Consider the following 19,853-nt stretch of genomic DNA (forward strand, 5'->3'; position numbering starts at 1 on the left):
GCATTGAATACAAGTCAGTATTCCAAACAGACAGTGATAAAATATGTAATAAATGTTTAGAAATAACTCAACAACTGTTTAAATATATAATATATAATGTGTAACATTTAATTAACAGTTAATCATTTTTTTGAAGGTTGTCTCACATAGATGTATTAAACGAATATATATTGGGAGGTGTCATTTACATTTAAATGAATATATATCCCACTTTATACATAGTGGCCCTGTCCCAAATGGCACCCTTAATGTTCACTTTTTTGTGATTGCATGCGAGTGTCTAAGTCTATGAGACTAGAGTGTCCAATTTGTCATTTTAGGCTTCAGTAACATGCTCACCAGTGCCCCCTTTGAATGCACTTTTTGTGAGAGCTTAGGATTTGGGACAGGGCCAGTGTCTACCTGAATATTGTCACAGAACTATAATTAATCCTGAATTTTCTTTCCTAGAAGTTTCCTGAAGATTCTCCTAAAGGATCCACTAAACGCAGGGCTTGAAAAGTAATAGACGATGGGATTGAGCACGCTGTTGAAGTAGGTAAAGCAGACAGTGGTTTTGAACGCATCATTTGCCTCACTGAAATAGTGGCACTCGTTATACCAGAGCTTCAGGACATACATGGCGATACGCGAGATGTTGCTTGGGAAGAAACATACAACGAAAACCACAGCCACTGCTAAGATAAACTGCACTGCTCTTTTGATTTTGCCCTTTTTGTCCACTGTCTTACTCTTCAACTGCCATGTAATGCAGGTTGTGCAGTAGATTACAATGGCCGTGGGCACGAAGAACTGGATAACGTAGAACACATTGTGCCAGGTGAACCGTGAATTACTCCCAAAGCAGATGTTGAAGCTCTCGCACTGTGTGTGGTTGTTTAGATAGTAGAAATGTTGGTCTGTTAACAGGTAGACAGTCATGGCTATGATGAGACTCCACAGGCCAACAGAGACCCACATGGCGTAGCGCAGACCCATGCTGTTGATGCAGTTGTGAGGGTGGACGATCTTCAGGTATCGATCAACAGCGACAGCAGTGAGGAAAAAAATACCACCAGCTCTGTTGGCGGCCAGAAGAAACAGCAAAATACGGCAGAAAATATCCCCATAGACCCAGTCCTTGCCCCTGCGGTAGTAGTCGGCCCTGAAAGGAAGGCAGATAAGGACCAATGAGTCCGCCAGAGCTAAATGGGCAAGATAAATAGAATTGGGCTTCCAGGTGTCCTTGTGGAAGAAGAACATCGAGAGGGCGATGACATTCCCCATAAGGCCCAATACGAATTCCGTGAACATTATAGGGGGAAGGAATTGGTCCAGCATGGGTGTTTCATAAGTGCAGCAAATTGAGGAGTTGTTCATGATTATGATGCTGCTGTGAAACTAGACAAAAGTCAGAGAACTTCATATCTTTTTACAGTTTCGTCTCATATGGCAATGATTCCCATGAGACTTTTCCTTAAGATGTTTGCTCTCATGCAAATGGTGTAGCTGTAAGCATGCACAAGGACAACAAAAAACCCAGGTGTGATGGGTAAATGGTCTCGAGAGGAATTTGTGCCTCTTATGAATTTATTAATCACATCGCTCCACAACTTGGGACTCTCCAAAAGCACCATTAAAATGATTATAAGTAGTATACTTTACACTTGGGCATACAATGAAAAACTGAACAATACAATTAACAAAGAACTTTTTGTTTTTGTTGAACATGATTTAGCATGTTTTGCTCCTGATGTAAGTGTTTGGATAAATCTCACAAAAAAAAAAAGTCCAGGTTATTTTTCAATCCAAAATAAAACTAACTTTTATGATTAGTTAGCTTTTTTTGCATTGTGACTATTTGAATGACAATTAAGCACATATTTAATAAAAAAGAACATTTTAAAATAAGCAGATATTGAAGTACCAATACTATTATGATGTACACAATTGTTCTTTATAAATGTAATATTTTGTATTATTTGTATATATTGCAGTATGCTATTGAAATTTGTGAGGCCCATTACTGACATTATTGGCAATAAATATAGCTCTTTTGATTTTGGGGCGAAATATATAATCTGGGCATTTTTATTTATTTTTATCTTCCCATATTATAGTAATTAGATCAACATTTTTCGCATTACAATATTCTACTGAAATTTGTGAGGGCCATTATTGACATTGTTATAAAAATGTCACAGCGCAAAAAAAACAACTTATTTTTATTCATGCAAAATATATATTTTGTTCAAATTAATTTTTTTTTTAAAGCAGGACAAAATTGTTTGCTATGCATCCAAAAATCTCCAGTGAATTTTTTATACGCCAACGGATCTCTCATATCTGGTTTAATTTACATTTAGTCATCTAGCAGACGCTTTTATCCAAAGCGACTTACAACTGAGGACTAAACCAAGCGAGTCATCGTGAAGAGGCAAAAACAACCCAAATAGTGATCAAAATACATATATTTAATTACTTACTTAATCATTTAATAGTAATTATATATGGAATTTTACAAACCCAAGTACAGAAACAACTTTGCAACAACTAGAACTAGAATAAAAAGAGAAAATAGATCACATAGATACTAGAGACCGAAGAAAATAAGCACAACAAAACGAGGCAAAATTTCAGGCTGAGCTAAAGTTGTGAAGGTGGGAAGGCATGAAGATGCAGGGGGAGAGAGTTCCAGCATCTAGGGGCCGCTGCGCTGAAGGACCTGCTCCCCATGGAGGACATTGTGAAAAAATTGGTACCAGAGGATTTGAGAGTCCGTCAGACTGAGCAGGAGTGTAGGGATGAATCTAATCAGCGGGGGTCTTTTAACGGCTTACTGTACACAGCTGTGGACTAGAGGCATTGGAGGAGTATAAGAGTTATATGATTCAGCATGCATTGTAACTTTTGACCAGATATCTTTTTTGTAGAAATAAATGTGTGGCATTACTGAAATTTTAAATGGCAGTTGGCAAACATAAATGGATTTCCACCACCTATTGGACTGGAGTGTGGACTGAAGCAAAGGAGAGAAATGCAGCCGCTGTGGTGATTTTTTTTTTGCACTATGGCTTAAACATACCAAAACTGATTGGAGCACTAGGGAAATGATCATTTAGCCGCATGGATATTTTGCTGACACTTTTCTGTGCTTAATGAAACCATAAAGTAAGTCACAATTGTGTATTGTCATTGTATTGAATTCACCCTACTGGATATTCTTTAAATGATCTCCTTTTGTATTTTGCAGAAGAAATAAAGTCCTACGGTTTCGGAACGATATGAGGGTGAGTAAATGATTTTTCTTTTTGCAAATATGTAATGAATATACTTTTAAAATGGATATCTAAATCAAACTAAAGGCTACAGTGTTACACTGCATTCAGCAATAAAAGAAACAATACACAACAGAAGTGTGTCGAATGAGACCGAAATTTATTAGTCTATTGTTTGCATGTGTGAAATGCTTTAAGTCACATCATTCCAGACGTTTGGCAACCAAGTGACAAAGCTGCTATCAAGAACTGAAAAACCCCAAGGATGAAGCCAAGTCCATGGAAATTCTATACAGTAAATAAAATAGATATAAAAGGGCTTTATGTCAATGTGTACATTTGGCCAGGTTTGCTGTGTCACGTCGCATCAGTTTCAGTAAAAGTGCATATGGGGCTTCACTTTTTGACCTCTCCAAGATCGTCGATGCTGTCGTCATCCACCTGTCGGGTTAGAGAATATGTCAAGAAAAGCTTTGATAATGGTTCATCTGGTCGGATTGGCCGCTGGGATCTGGGATGTTTGCTCACCTCAGGCCACTTTTCCTGGATGACGTCAATGATGTCATCTGTAAAGTCTCCCTGAATGATGATTTCGTCTTCTGCTGTCACTGAGGCACCACAGGAGAATTTCTGAGCAAAAAACCTCTGAGCCTCCTTAAGGTCGATATCTGATGTGGACCACAGAATAATAAAGTTACCGCAGGGTAAAAATACATGACAAACATTTAATACTTATTACTACAATCACAGCCTTACCGAAAGTGGCCATGCCACACACCCTCGTGACATATTTCTTTTTAGCTCTAGGGATTTTTGCTATCGTGATTTTTTGAGGGACGGTCTTCTTTTTCTGTTTGATTTGACCTCTTCCACCTGCAAAGGGAAAAACAAAACAAGAAACACTTTAATAGCTAGAGAGAGAAAAATCTGTAATTTTCAGTAATTTAAATCAAGCTGAAATTAAACAAAATATAAATATTGGATTTAAAACTTAAATTAAAATGAGAAATGTTGCATTGGCAACTAACTGAAATTTGATTGAAGTATTAAAATTGAAATAAAAATAAATGAGAGCTAAATAGAAGTAAAAAAATAATAAAAATGACAAACTTAAACTGAAAATATATAAATAAAAGTATGCAAAATATCAATAAATACTATAATAGTATATAAATAATAATAAAATAACACATATGCTTGAATTAATCTTGACATGAAAGTTAAAGTTGCCTGGTATTGAAGATCATATCAATAACCAATGCCATAAAACCAAAATACACTTTAAAAAAAAATCTAATAAATGTTTTAATTGGACAGTTAAGAGATTCAGGAAAGTTTTGGATGTGGTGTGCAATGCCAATGGAAAGAAATATGCAGATTCAAACTTGGGAGCACCATCGTGAGCACATGCAAATGCTTATATATGTCTAAATATTAAATTAAATGTTTAACCTCTCTTCTGTTTCTTCTTCTCCTCTTCCTCTCCTGCAGGGTGCACTTCTCCACCTCCACCACCGCCTCCTCCTCCTCCTCCTCCTCCACCTCCTCTTGTTTCCTGTTTGAGTGCTGTACCTATACAACAGCAGTGAATTTGGTTAGCAAAATACTGGCAAACTGATACAGCAGTGCTTGTCATAAAGGTGCTGACCAAATATCACCCTCAACCCCGTTTTTTTGTGACTTGTACCCAGCGCCGGCGCCAGGGGGGGTCTTGTGGGGTCTCAAGACCCTCCCAAAAAATGCTTTGACCCCCCATTTGACCTCCCACCCCCTTCCTGATTAAAAAATATATATATCCGGGATAAATATTTTAAAATGTGTATCTTCAAACTACGCAGAACATTGAGAACAATTAATAATTTATTCGACATACAAAATATACAAACATAAGAATCACGTTCCCTCTAAGCTGCGCGCGTGCGCGGTCGTGCACTTCTGATGCCGCGGCCGCGCAGAAAAGAATAATATGCCACGCAGAGGACTGACGCGAAATGTGTGGGGAAATCCATTTGATTGTATGTGAGAAATAATTGCAGTGCTCAAACTGGTGAGTGCAGTTAACAGGTTTCAAAGAAAGAGAATGATGTGAGCGCGTGTGATTGGCAGTGAGTCGTGTGTGCGGACCAAATATCTCAATACGAGAGGCAACGAAAAACGCAAAGACGTGAAATAAAATCACAATATCATGTTTTAAAGAAGAGTGGTTTGATTAAAGTGGTGGAAATAACGGATGATGGACACAGAACGGTAACAATTACACACCCACCCGCGTGCAAACTCAACATACATCATTAGTTTACATAGATTTAAATAGTTTCAGGCATGGTTAGATTAGGCTACTATAAAAGAGTTCACATATTCACTTTTCTTGAAAATATTTATTTAGCTATTAGATCTAGCTATTTACAGTAAATGCCTCAGTTTGTTTTCATATTATAATAATATAATATGAAAACAAATTGAAGCATTTAAACTGATATATTATATAACTTCAAATACTTCAATTCATTTTTTTATATTATATTAGGCATATATTTTATTATATTATAAGCCTAAATAAAGAGGATTGTTTAGGGCTCATTGCCATTAAAAAGTTTGAAACCCCCTGCTAAAGAAAATATTGGAAATTCATAAGCTATAAACAATCATTTAACTTTGATGGTTTAATGCTGCCTGTACAATTAATTGACTGTACAAAAACACTTGGTTTTCCCAAACCATCTCAGTGTAACAGCTTAATTTTCTTTCATACTATATTATATTATTGTAAAGAATTGAACTGTCCTGCAGAAGATTTTGTAAATAATTTTTCATAGGATTTCTTAGTAAAGACTGGAAACAGAGGACACCGAGGAATTGGAGGATGAGGAGGATACTATTTTGTAAATATGTTTTCTGTCATGGGTGTGGCTATGGCAATTAAAGTTCGAGCATATTGTTTGCAAACTGCAATTGATTAATTAAAAACAAAGTAGTTGATATGCTGTGTTGTTTTTGTTAAGTAGCAGCAATATGCAGTTATTAGTCGTGTCCTCTGTATTTTTTGTTGGTTTTCATGAGACCCCCCTTGAAATGACCAGGACCCCCCATTGCCCCCCCAATCAAAATTGTCTGGAGCCGCCACTGCTTGTACCCCCGGTTTCACTATGGCCTAAATGAAAGTTGCTGTGAAAGAAAGTTGACTTACCAAGAGTCAGTTTAGCAAACACATCAGGAAAGTTCTTCTCAAGCCACTGTTTGCATTTGGCTGGCTCAGGCATGTACTCACAGTACTAGCAGAGCAAAGAGAACTTTTTATTAATTCACTTAATACCATCATACTCATACCATATGAAGTTTTCACTGAATAATTCTAAAAAACAACAACAACCACCGTACATCAAGAAACAAGTAATAAAAAAAGAAGTGATAATTTGTAACATTATGTACTCACCTCTACTGGCAGGGAACAAACTGCAAGTAAAAGAAGAGAAATTACACAGCTGTGAAACTAAGAGAATAACATTTAATTTAAAAATGAGCATTTTCAATCCAGTCCATTTCCCACAAAAAACTCATGCATTTTCTCACCTCCACAGTAGAGAACTTTCAGTGGGTATTTTGCATCTGGGTCGGCCCGATCCCCTTTATTTTCTGGTAAACCTGACTCTGCATTTTCAGTAGTAGCCATATTACATGAATCTACAAACCATACAGAACAGAAGGGTTATTTTAGACTCATAATTCGAGCTGATGCACAGTGGCTAACAAACTGATACATGATAGCTTAAATTCTAAGCTATTATGCAGCAAAAAAGCACATACAGCTTGAGGAAAGTGGTCAGTTAATTTGAAACACTGTCAAAACCAACAATATGGTGCCTTCATGACGTGCATGCAGAAATGTGGTCTGTCTGAAGATGATTATACTTAATTTATAACAGATATACAAATCAGGCACACGTTTTTGGGTTGAAATTTAAAATGCCATAACCAAAGATGTGCAGGTCTGTTTATCTTATTACTAAAGGCCCATTTGACAGAAGAGAGACCTTTCATATGTGCACTATTTAACAACCTTGGGGAAATCGTTATAATAGATTCAACTTCTTTAAACTCTCAAAACATTCTATTTTGGATCATAAAAGTATGCATTTAACTTTAAGCGCATGTAAACACATTAAATGTCAAGTACCAGCAACACCCTAGTGGTGCTTTAGAGATACTAACCAACACACTAAGACCAGATGCAATGGCTCTGATCAAAGCTTCTTCGTATTACACTCTCATAAGCATTGACATATAGTTTAAACATCTTTCAAAGCCACTGACAGTGACTTAAATCATGAAGCCTCCGCACAATGATCATCCATCTACACCACTGAGCTCCCATTCATTAGCCACCACTGCTAATCACAGCTCTCCTACAGCAGCCACGCGCTCAAACTCATACATACCCCGTCGGTATAATCTCAGTTTAACTTGCTTTTGAGTAACACCTTGATCATTATTACATTAACTATAGTTGTTGTTCTTTAACGGGTGAAAGAGTTTCACTGTTGCTCAGCACACCTTCACTGTCTGATTTGGCTTTGGGTCCTGACAACGCCTGTCTGTCTGAGGCAGAGCAACAACTGCGTTTGCGCCTATGCCGTATTACGTACATACGTCGTGGTGGAGTATTTTAGGTTATTAGTGAATGAATAATTTTAATATAAGCAAGATGTGTTTAGATAAGTCATTTTATGTAATTGCATAAAATTAAAACGCATAAAGATCTTTTTTAACGATTCTTTTAAACCAGGCATCGCGGTGGACGCCTTGTTCAGCGCAGATCACATTCACAACATGCCGTTTAAGAATTCCGACAATAATTCCCGCTTCTTGTCATTTACATTTCACAATGATTCAGAATTGATTTTTATAACTGCACATTTTTATAAATTAATCTTAGTTTGGAAATAGTATTAGGGTGTTTAAATTACATTTGTTTGTTTATTTTTAATCCCGAGTGCCTTGTTTACACTTAAATAATGGATCTTTAAAAACAAATAGACTTAGGTCTGTGATAATAAGACAATGGTACTGATATTCTTTTGCATCTGTTTGATGTTGTCGCTGATGTTTTGTTCATATAAAGCGAGGTCAAATGTAATTTGAGGACTTGTCTGTTAATCCAGATATTTGTCAGTGTTATTATTTGTCCGATATGAGATGTGATGGAGGGGTTTACAGACAGAAGAAACTCTAAAACTCCTGGAAGTTTTTCAATATCAAAAGGTGATGAACGTCATGCAACAATAATGAAATTCAACATGATGATTATTATATTACATTAAGTAACTTGATGATTTTACAGGATATCCAGTGGAGCCATGGCACAGTACTCCTGTAAAAAAGGTTGGTTGTTTTTTAAATTGTTTTATGTTATAATAATATCACTCATTAGTGGATGAGGTGGGGGAAAAGCGAAGGACCACCTGATCATGATCTCATATGAACTCCTTCAATTATATTTAAAAAGCATCCATGATGTTTGTTAAGAAAGTGTACAGAATAATATAGACAATGGGTGTTGACTTATATAAGCTAAAATTAATTTTATTGTATTCATTTTCTGGATATTTTTAGTCACTATGTGACTTCTTTCCATTTGTGTTCTTAAATTGTTTTGATAAGTTTATGATTATTTTAAGATGTGGAAATAGAGATAATAAAAAATAAGTAGTGGCCTAAATTCTGACTGATATCTAATCCTCTAAAAAACATTTTAGCTAACACTTTAGTATGAGGGACACATTCACTATTAACTACGACTTTTGCTTCAATAAGCTCCTAATTTATTGCTTATTAATAGTAAGTTAGATAGTTGTATCATTTAAGTTTAAGTATTGGGTAGGATTAAGGGGTGTAGAATAATGGTCATGAAGAATAGAGCATTAATATGTAAAAAAAAAAAGTATGATATGACATAAAAAAGTAATGTTTCCCCCCTGTTTTATTGTAAATCTGGCATTTTCTCAGTAAACAGAACGCACTACTTTTTACACTTTTAATGTGTATTGTTTTGCATTCTGGTTGCATTTTTTGTATATCGCAATGTGTAAATGTTCCTTTGTATTTATTGTAATGGTGATTTCGTGTTGAGCAGTTACATATTAAATTCAACTTTACACTTACTGGCAAAAGAAAGAGATTTGATGCTTATTTTATGATACTAATTTCTTCAGAATCTTTTTGCTGCTTATGAGACCCCAGATGTTTCCTCCACCAAGCTCCAAGATGAAAACAGAACGAGACCAGCACCACTGAGTTTGCAAGATCTCTCAAAACCATTGTCCTCTTTTTCATTAACGCAGAACTTCCAGGTACATACATTTTGTTTGAAACGGCTTTAAATGATTTCCCACATTTGCTGCTTATTTCTTGTTAATTCCCAGTTTTCCAGAATACTATTTAATTTTAAAACTGGTTGGCATATTAACTTTTGGATGGGTTTGTGGCTTAAGTATTGTCCTGTTTTTGTGATGTTACCAGACACCAGATAATGGGTTGGAGGTCTCCACCATGCAGAGGCAGCGGCTGGAGCTGCAGCTTCTCATAGCAGAATTAAAGGACCGCGACCAGGAGCTCAATTCTATGGCAGCTGCCCATCACAAGCAGCTGCTGTCCTGGGAGCAGGACCGTCAGAGAGTGCTGATCCTGGAACAGAGATGTTCCCGAATGGAGGGTGAGAGTGAATCCAGTGTGAAGTTCACTTATAATTTTGCACCGAACACACTAATTTAGTTTTAATGACCATTTCCACTTTTTTTTCTGTCCTGTAGAATCAAACAGGTTGTTTTTGATACTGTACCTTTAAGACCTCTGTATTAAACACGTAGGCCTGGTTTCACAGACAGGGCTTAGATTAAGCCAAGATTAGACCTTAGTTCAATTAGGGCATTTAAGTAGCTTTTATAAACGTGCCTTTGAAAAAAACAACATTACTGATGTGCATGACTTGAGACAAAACAATGGCACTGACATATTTTAAGATATATTAGTACAAGTTGCTTTCAGTTAAAACAACTCAAACATGCATTTTAGTCCGAGACTAGGCTTAAAGGGATAGTTCACCCAAAAATGAAAATTCTGTCAGTAATTACTCACCCTCATGTTGTTCCAACCCCGTAAGACTTTCGTTCATCTTCGGAACACAAATGAAGATATTTTTGATTAAATCTGAGAGCTGGATCACTCCTCCATAGGCTTCTTAAGGGATTGAAACTGGCCGGCCCAACAGTTATGAAAGACATTGTTAAAATAGTCCGAGTGACTACAGTGGCTAAATCTAAAGATTATCAAGCGACGAGAATACATTTTGTGCAAAAAACAAACAAAAATAACGACTTTATTCAACTAATGATTTCCTTCTCTGTGGGCCGTGATATTTCACGTACTGAAACTACGCAAAACTTCTAGGTTGTACGTCACACATCACACACATGACCAGCGTCGGCCAATAGTGAGCCTACGTGTGACGTGCAACCTAGAAGCTTTGCGCAATATCACTATGTGAAATATTACGGCCCACAGAGAAGGAAATTAATAGTTGAATAAAGTCGTTATTTTTGTTTGTTTTTTGCGCACAAAAAGTATTCTCGTCGCTTGATAATCTTTAGATTTAGCCACTGTAGTCACTCGGACTATTTTAACAATGTCTTTCATAACTTTTGGGCCGGCCAGTTTCAATCCCTTAAGAAGCCTATGGAGGAGTGATCCAGCTCTCAGATTTAATCAAAAATATCTTAAAGGTCCTCTAAGCGATGTCGGGTGACGTTACTTCTTGTTGACGTTTAAAGTATTGTCAAACAAAACGGAGGCTAGCTAGACCCTCCCTCCTCCTCATCCGCGCACTAACCCCCCAAACCCCGCCCCCAAGTCCTTCTTGTCGGTGATTGGCTGGAACTGTTTGTCATGTTTCGTGGAGCGGGTTAGCCCAGTTTGTTTTTGTTGCTGTGTGTGGAGCCTGGGCTGTCTACAGAGATCGCGTTTCTTTACAGTGTGTTCAGGGGACAGGCAGCCAGCGGTTAGTGAGGAGATGTTTGCTGTATGTGACAAAAAATGTTTTGGCCTCAAAAACGCGTGACATCGCTTAGAGCACCTTTAATTTGTGTTTCGAAGATGAACGAAAGTCTTACGGGGTTGAAACAACATGAGGGAGAGTAATTACTGACAGAATTTTCATTTTTGGGTGAACTATCCCTTTAAGCCTCGTCTGTGAAACCTGGGGTTAAAGTGTAGTGCTACAGTTTCAAAACGTTGATCTATTTGAGCATCCGGACCAGTTTCAATAAATAAATAAGTTGATAGTATGATCAACTCTTAATTCAAAGTAGCAAGAAATTCTGTTTTCCTTAAATCTAAGTGTCAAGGCTGCTCACCAAGGCTGCATTTTAAAAAAAAATCAAAAATACAGTGAAAACAGTAATATTGTGAAATTATTACAATTTACCAGAGCTGGTTTGTATTTGAGTATTGTAAAATGTAATTTATTCCTGTGATCAAAGCTGAGTTTCCGCATCCTTACTTCAGTCTTCAGTGTCACATGATCCTTCAGAAATCATTCTAATATGCTGATTATTATTAATGTTGAAAACAGTTATGCTGCTTCATATTGTTACATTACGTGATACATTTTTTCAGGATTCTTTGATGAATAAAAGTTAAAAAAAAGTTTTTTAAATAGATTTTTTTGTAACATAAATGTCATTACTGTTACTTTTAATTAATTTTGTCCATCCTTGTTGAATAAAAGTAGTAATTTCTTTTTTTTTTTTTTAACTGTGTGGTGTAATTGTCTGCTCATGGTTGCCTAGATGAGCTGGAGAAGCGTAATGAGGTGATCAGAACTCTTAGTAGGCGGACGAAGGTGGCGGAAGCGAGAGAGAAAGACTCGCACAGAGATCTCAACACCACCCAACAGCAACTACACGAGCTGAGCCGGAGACAGATGAACAACAGCAGACATGAGCAGGACTTGGAGGTGAAGTCAATTTTTATTCTTTTCTTAGAGCCTTTGTTCTAGCATGTCCCATCCTGATCCCATCATTTCTTGTCTTCTATCTTGCATCAATTAAATGACACTCATAGGAGAGGAACCAGAGTCTGAACTCCACAGTCATGATACTGTCATCACAGGTGGGGCAGCTGAAGGTGCGCGAGGAAGAGCTCAGCTCCATGCTCAAACTGAAGGTAGCAGAGACTCAAAACACTCACACATCCTTTATCTTATGTCCTATGAATCAGACGCATTAATGTAAGTGCATGCTTTTTTATCAGGATAAAGATGTGATTGAGGCCACAAATCACATTTTAGAGCTGTCTGGTCGTCTTTGTGACCTAGAGAAGTCAATTGAAGAGCTGCGGACACGTGAGAGCAAAACGCATCGAGAAATGGAGGAACACAAACACCGATTCAGAGAGGGCAGACATGAAAACACACAACTAAAAGGTAGATAGGGTTATTTAACAATCCAAGAGTCATGATTGGTGTTCGCCGGGAATCCTACCATGTCTTTATCTGTCTCTTGCTTACTGTAAGAAAAATAAAGAATAAAAATACGCTGTCGGTGTGTTTAAATATATATATATTTTTTTTTTTTTTGCAGCTGAGCTCCAGGAAAAAAACATTGAGAACAACAGCCAGAGAGAAGAACTCATCCGCTTAAAGCAGGAAAACCAGCTGCTGAAGAAGGAGATCACTGCTGTTGAATTTCAGAGGATGAGTATGTCACTACTGTACGTTTTATAGTGTAAGATAGGCTCTGTTTTAAACCCTAGTGACCTGCCTACCTAGACTAGACAGCATCGTAGGCATGTTCTGGACTTTTTCAGACTGTTGCGGGAATGTGAATTTCAAGGGTGTGTTTTGAAAAATATGAAAAAAGATATTAAATTGCCAGTAAATGTTTTAAATTGTTATTAATGCCTAAAAAGGAAATTTATTGATGTAAATCTTTTAACAGCCATAAAAGAAACAATGATAACAAACAGCAATATTGCCTAAACAAACACTGACGGGTGCAGAAAACATATTTTATGGTCTCAATGATCAATGTTTTAAATGAATGGAGGTATTTGTGTCTGTTGTCCAGATGAAGATAAAAGCTGGAGGGATGAATTACTTGAACTATCCCGATCAAAACAAGCCCGAGCTGAATCTGAGCTGGTCTGTCTGCGGCAGGTAATGTTTTTTTTTTGTTTTTTTAACTCCCTCTTTTTTCATCGTCCAATGTCAGTCAGCATTCATTTTTAGAAATCTCTGTCCTTCCCATTTGTTCTTCTGGAGCAGTTTTTCCAGTTTGTCAGCATGCGTCTAAGACTTCCGGCATTCCTTTTCCATGACATTTAACTTGGTCGTGATCTTTTCTTAAACAGCGCCAGTAATCTTTCATCAGTTTGAAACCAACTGTAATGTTTTTCTGTGTTTTTAAGGATAGTTTCGGTCTTTGATTCTGCCATTAACTAGTCTACAAAGATACACCTGTGACTTCCTTACATAAATAATAAAATAAATACTTTATGGACTAGCTGTTTTAAAAAAGCTCTGTGTCGTGCCTAACAACATCCGTTAGCTGTTCTAAATTCACTGTAAACCACGGCTTCACAGGGCTTATTGCTTTATTATTTTCTATGAGTTATTTTAAGTATGGCGTGACCAAACCAATCAACATATCTGATGTCTAAAATATATTTGTGTCCTAACCAGCCAAGACCACATTTGGTCAGTTTTTTTTAATCACATGGTCCAGTTAGGTAGCCCCGCCCTCCATGAAATCTCATTGTCCATAATCCTTCTCCACATTACTGGATCTACAGCATCAGATATGTTCTGATTGGTTCTGATTTGCTTCACACCAAGTTTAGACATAATGAATGACTGATGCATGTATTTGTGACAGGTGTGTGAAAACCAACAGAATGACCTCCAGCTGTTGAAGCTGAACTTGGAGAGCGCCAGAGAGGCACTCCGACATCATGAGGGTCAAAGGTCACGTGAGAGGTGGGCATCTACAATGTGCAGTGTATTATAAACGTAAATTGCTTATTTCAGCCACTTGCTTCACTTTTGTCCAGACCAGTGTTATTTTAGTATTTATATATACTATTATATTTGTTAATAGTATACATTAGTGCTTCAACGTCAACTTATTTCAGTTGGTTGCCATGGCTAATTTTCGTTTTAAAGGGATAGTTCACTTTGAAATTAATTTTTGATATGTTTTAGCTTACCTCAAGGGCATCCAAGATGTAGGTGTCTTTGTTTCCGCAGAAGTTTCAATTTTGATATTTTTAGGTCAAACCGTTCTTGTCTGTCAGTCATATAATGCAGGTCTATGGTCACCACCTCAAAGAGCACGCACAGAGAAGTCCAAATTACACATGATTTAATGACTCGTAAATGTAAGTACACATTGATGGCCTAAGACACGAAACGAGCGGTTTGTGTGAGAAAACGAACATTATTTATATCGTTTTTACCTCTTGTAACGCACAGACCGAAGCGCCCGCGCCCTCAGATCACTTGGATGTGGCTGTGTTTACAAGAGGTAAAAACGATATAAAAACTGTTGTTTTCTCACACAAACGGCTCGTTTCGTGTCTTAGGCCATCAATGTGTACTTACATTTACGAGTCATTAAATCATGTTTAATTTGGACTTCTCTGTGCATGCTCTTTGAGGTGGTGACCATAGACCTGCATTATATGACTGACAGACAAGAACGGTTTGACCTAAAAATATCAAAATTGAAACTACTGCGGAAACAAAGACACCTACATCTTGGATGCCCTTGAGGTAAGCTAAAACATATAAAAAATTAATTTCAAAGTGAACTATCCCTTTAAGTTATCTAATATTTATGTTTTATTTCAGCTTTTTTTCAATTTACAAAAATGTCTTTATTAGCTTTAGTTTCATTTTAGTTAAGGATAATAACCCTGGTGCAGACGTCTTGAGTTATGAGTGTTATTGTGTTCGTAGGGCTGATTCTGGTTTAGGAGACAGTCATGTGCTAGAATACAGTGATCATCAAGGGACAGAACTAGAAACAGGGCTAATGTCCACACTGTGCCACAGCTCAAGCAAAAATGCCCCATCGGTTTTAACGCAGCATCCTTGTGTCGAAATGGAAACACAGACTGACTTTGGCTCAACTTTGAGCGCCACGATCCATGAAGTCGCAGAACAGTCAGCCATAGAGGAAAGCTGCTCCGGCACCAACAGCGTTAGGAACACCTGTACAACTTGCCGGTGTGATGTCAGTGAACAAGAGTCAGCCAAGATGGAAATGAAGGAAAGAGCGAAGAACTGTGTTGAGTTGTTAATCCAGTCCGCTCCTCCAGCTCTCTGCTGTGAAAGCGCTAACAGCCCATCAGAAGCTCCACAGAGTCAGGCAGTATATTCGGATGCTAGAGCCGACGTGGATGTAATGGCTGTCATTGACTATGATGCAGAGACAGGAACTCCTGTCTGTGTTGTTGATGTGGATATCAATCCAAGGTTCTCTTGGTAGGATTAACTAGCTTTGTCTTGTGGGTTAGATTGTAGTCAAATGTTAGGCCTGCATAGAAAGCTCTGCAGATTTCCACAGAATCCGAATGCAAAGTTGCTTGAGTTTTGGACAAAAGATTCATACAATTGGCAGATGCTTTTATTCAAAATGAATTCAATTGCATATACGTTTTGCATTTCATCAATTCATGCATTCCCTAGGAATCAAACCCATGACCTTGGCTTTGGTAGCGGCATGCAGGATGAATGTTAAAAGCACAAACTAAATGCCAATATAATTTTTCCTTTTTGATCGTTTATTAAAGGTGAAACATGTATTTTATATGCCTCCAGCAGCACAAAACAGAATATAGTGCATCAGTTGGTTTTCCGAAGTAAAAATCTCATTATTTTCTCCATAGAGGAATTGATTTTTAAAGATAACTTATAAAACTTAGCTACGAAAAAAAGCTACGAAGATGTTAATCGATGCATTATTTTGACTTGTTTATAAATTGTATTTTTATGAGTTATTTTGACTTGTTTATAAAATAATCGCATTTCACAGTGGTATTCCTGGTGAGAAACAAACATTACCCATGATTCTGCAAAGAAATCAGATAATCTAAACAAGCAAATCAAGCCAAAAGAGTGTTTAGCACACTCACATGAAGCACTGAGAATGACACAGAAATATCTACAAATTTATTGTGCAAATTTTGCAATAAACAAAAAATTGTTTCTATATACATTAATCAACATCTTTATATGAATAGTTTTATATTTAACCACCATTGTGATTATTTCAATCATATAATTCACAATTTGATTGGAAAGCCATTAAGTTCAAAGTAAGTCTTATACCTGTTTTTTTTTTTTTTTGTCCGATTTTCAAATAAGCTTTTGCTTTAAATCTAGGTTTGTAATGTTGTGATGGTCCTTGTAGCTGGTTGGACTTTTATTTATTTATTTTTTTTATTTTTTTTATCTCTATGGGAAAAATACTTCCAGAACCAAGGCCACTGAAAAAAAGTGAAAAGTCACAATTTTTATAATTTGATAATGTTTCCAGCTATCAATGGTGTACTTTCAGCTTTATTTCACTAAAGTTTTCAGATTTATTTGCAGATTTGATCTGGGCATGTTTTGAAATCAATGCTAATAGGTGTGTTCGACTTGAAGCGGCGCTGTGCAGACCTATCAGTCCATGACATCAAAGTACCGCGAGCAGACGGCTCCATATGCTTTCGAATCGCTCTCACGGTACTTTGATATCATACACCGATCAGTCTGCACAGCGCCGCTTCAAGTCGAACACACCTAATGTTGTTGGCCTGATAATAATTGTGCCTTTCTCTTGGTTAACTAGCGCAGCAGATCTGAGCCTTCACCTGGATTGTCCCTCCCCCTCTAACCATAGTAGGCGGAGCTCTGTCAGTTTACCCGATTCTACAATAAGTATTGAACTCCATGGCAATGAGGTAGTCCACCGCATCACAACAAACACTTTACATATATTGTTCTTATTAGGGATGTTTCTGTATTTATATGGATTTCTGTATTTATGTGTAAATCAGGATCGAAAATTGCTGCATTTTCAAATACATTTAAAATGCATCTATTTGTTCTGTAAAATAATAATAATGATGATCATGATGATCATGATGATAAATATCAATGATCATAAATACTTATTTTTACAGTACTATAGTATTACTACAATATTAGTATATTTATTAATTTATATTTTATAATTTAAATAATAATAAAATAATAGTATTTAGTATATTATTATTTTTATTAAACACAATAGTAATATATTTTTATTGATTTTATGTTTATAATTTAAATAATAATATAAATTAAAATAGTATTTTGATTAATAAAAATAATTGTTATTATTAAAGACTATTTTTTTTACAGTACAATAGTATTATTGCAATAGTAATATATTTGTTTATTAATTTCACATGTGTGTTTTAGGCATATTTAAATGAAAGGTATCCATGCTATCAATCTCTATATTTATCGCATGTATATTTGCATCTCACGCAGGATTGTTACAGCTCATCCACAAGCCGTTTACAGCGTCTGCTGGCTGAATCTCAGGAAATGGTGGCAAGTTTGGAAAGCTCTGCCAGGAAATCTGTCAGCCCAGTGAAATCTCAAAGCCCCACAAACTGCAATGCTGGTTGTCACCTCCAAAGTAACCATGGCTATGGCAGCCACTCCCAATCCTCCACCCAGAGCCAAGAGGGAAGCCAACCATGCAGGGTATGTCCCTTTAAGAGGATGTAGGCTGTAAGTAGGGGTGGGTGATATACCGGAGACACGATTAACCGGTAAAATTTTTGGACTATCGTCTCTATCGCGGTTACACTCGTACTCATGTTGCTGTGCAGCATGGTCACGAAAGTTTGCATGCTTTTTTTACCATTGCTGTATAAAAACAAATGATTTTAAACCATTGAAGCGCACGCAGTAAGCAGCGAATGACAACTAATTTCAGTATATGCGCTCGCTCTTTGAGAGAGTTTCTGAGCTCTGTCTGAGAGACGCGCGCATATAAAGCTGCTTCTCATAAAGCGTGTGAGTATTAAACAGTGCTTTTTTGCCAACTAATTGGACTTGAACGGTTAAATACACATACTTGTGTGTCAAAGCGACCATGTCTTTGCAACATTGCAAATGTTTATGTGTCAAGTTAACGTAAACAGTTGAGTAAGAAAACCCATGAGTATATTGGATCCGTACAGTTGGTCTTAAAGTGACAACACCCAATTTACCTGCTGTCTTTATTAATAAAAAGAGAACATCTCTCAATGCTCTTTACTGAATCACTGTTGTAACTTCAATAAGAATAAATTAATATTTAATTTACATAGTGAACACTTAGCGGTGTTTTTTTAAATACATTTGATTACTTTATACAGTGCTTGTATAAAGTTTTTCAGGTTGAAAATGGTGATGAGAATAATGAAATTTCAATGCTATCAAAAATAAATATATCGCTATTGTGAAATAAAATTAGGGATGCACCAATATGAACATTTTGGCCGATACCAATAACTAATAATTCTTTATATCTGAAAGCTGATAACCGATATATTGGCCGATAAATCTAAATCCAAATTTTTTTCTGATTACAAAAACAAAAGTCTCACCATTAAATCCATGTCTCAAGCACACAATTATAATGATGTTCTCATTATAATTTTATATGCATCTGAAGTGTTTTATCTGAAGGAAGTAATCCATTATTTATCAGCTTTAACATATCAGCCAAATTGTTCTTATCGGGTCGATAACGATAACATTAAAAATGAGAATTTATCGACTGATACCGATATGGTGGCCGATATATCGTGCATCCCTAATAAAATTTTATTTTGGTCATATCGCTCACCCCTAGCTGAATGCTTACTTATTACATCACATTTGCACAATCATTTAACGCATAGTAAAATTATGCTTCAAGATTAAACTGCAACTAAATGGCATTTCCTCCTTAATTTCCTAAAGGATAGTGACTCCCAGATCAAAAGCAGCGCACATTTGCTACAAGGAAGCAAGTAATCCATAGAGCCAGGAGAACCGGCGGATCCCTGTTCATCTTCTCTTCCTGCTTCTGAAAAATAAATCCATTTTTGGCAACCAAAGAGTTTTGCAAAGCTAACATGTAATTTTTACAGATGCTGTAATTCTATATTTTTAATCAAAATCTATTTTTATGATATGTGTACTAAAATAAGCATTAGTGATTAATTCTACACAAAGCACTACCTCTGCCTGGACAGATGTTAAGACTTGTTATTTATATAAACTACTTTCTTCAAGTGTTAAACCTGTCTTGCAAGATGACATAATGGCGCTGGATGTTTTTGTCATTCCAGTTTCCCCTGTCATCTAACCTGTTTGGTTTCTAAGATAATGAACTGGTATGTGGCTCTAGTCTAGATCGTTGTTTTTTACACCTGAAATCCAGTGTTGTTCTCACAGTAAGGAGAACGAGCCATCAGCCTTTTCAAAAGCCACTGAAACACAGTGTATTTGCATAATCTCAGGACATTTAAGAGAAC

General features: G+C 36.6%; 3 protein-coding genes across 4 annotated transcripts; 1 reads left to right on the top strand and 2 right to left on the bottom strand.

Annotated features, from left to right (window-relative positions):
• Positions 1-378: 378 nt before the first annotated feature.
• Positions 379-1,446, bottom strand: LOC130094969 (hydroxycarboxylic acid receptor 2-like). The gene has a single exon (XM_056261587.1). It carries the CDS (start codon positions 1,357-1,359, stop codon positions 427-429), a length of 933 nt encoding a protein of 310 aa, XP_056117562.1. The 5' UTR covers positions 1,360-1,446; the 3' UTR covers positions 379-426.
• A 1,950-nt stretch (positions 1,447-3,396) lies between these two features.
• denr (density-regulated protein) lies at positions 3,397-7,854 on the bottom strand. The gene is made up of 8 exons (XM_056261546.1): positions 7,694-7,854; positions 6,828-6,938; positions 6,691-6,710; positions 6,445-6,529; positions 4,710-4,829; positions 4,014-4,130; positions 3,786-3,925; positions 3,397-3,698 (listed from the first exon to the last, which is right to left on the bottom strand). The coding sequence occupies exons 2-8, from the start codon at positions 6,925-6,927 to the stop codon at positions 3,654-3,656; spliced, it is 627 nt and encodes a 208-aa protein (XP_056117521.1). The 5' UTR covers positions 6,928-6,938; positions 7,694-7,854; the 3' UTR covers positions 3,397-3,653.
• Positions 7,855-8,195: 341 nt separating this feature from the next.
• Positions 8,196-19,433, top strand: ccdc62 (coiled-coil domain containing 62). Of its 2 annotated transcripts, XM_056261544.1 has the most exons (14): positions 8,196-8,516; positions 8,596-8,636; positions 9,467-9,604; positions 9,774-9,966; positions 12,098-12,264; positions 12,372-12,473; positions 12,561-12,732; positions 12,890-13,006; positions 13,376-13,464; positions 14,183-14,283; positions 15,265-15,792; positions 17,144-17,255; positions 17,830-18,048; positions 19,297-19,433. In XM_056261544.1, the coding sequence occupies exons 1-14, from the start codon at positions 8,456-8,458 to the stop codon at positions 19,348-19,350; spliced, it is 2,094 nt and encodes a 697-aa protein (XP_056117519.1). In that variant the 5' UTR covers positions 8,196-8,455; the 3' UTR covers positions 19,351-19,433. The 2 variants fall into 2 exon arrangements, with proteins under 2 accessions (XP_056117519.1, XP_056117520.1); XM_056261545.1 differs by lacking the exon at positions 15,265-15,792 and having other exon boundaries at positions 8,203-8,516.
• The last annotated feature ends 420 nt before the right edge of the window (positions 19,434-19,853 follow it).

The sequence above is a fragment of the Rhinichthys klamathensis genome, unplaced genomic scaffold (genome assembly GCF_029890125.1).
Source record: "Rhinichthys klamathensis goyatoka isolate OS25496 unplaced genomic scaffold, OSU_Roscu_1.1 h1tg000183l_1, whole genome shotgun sequence".
NCBI lineage: Eukaryota > Metazoa > Chordata > Actinopteri > Cypriniformes > Leuciscidae > Rhinichthys > Rhinichthys klamathensis.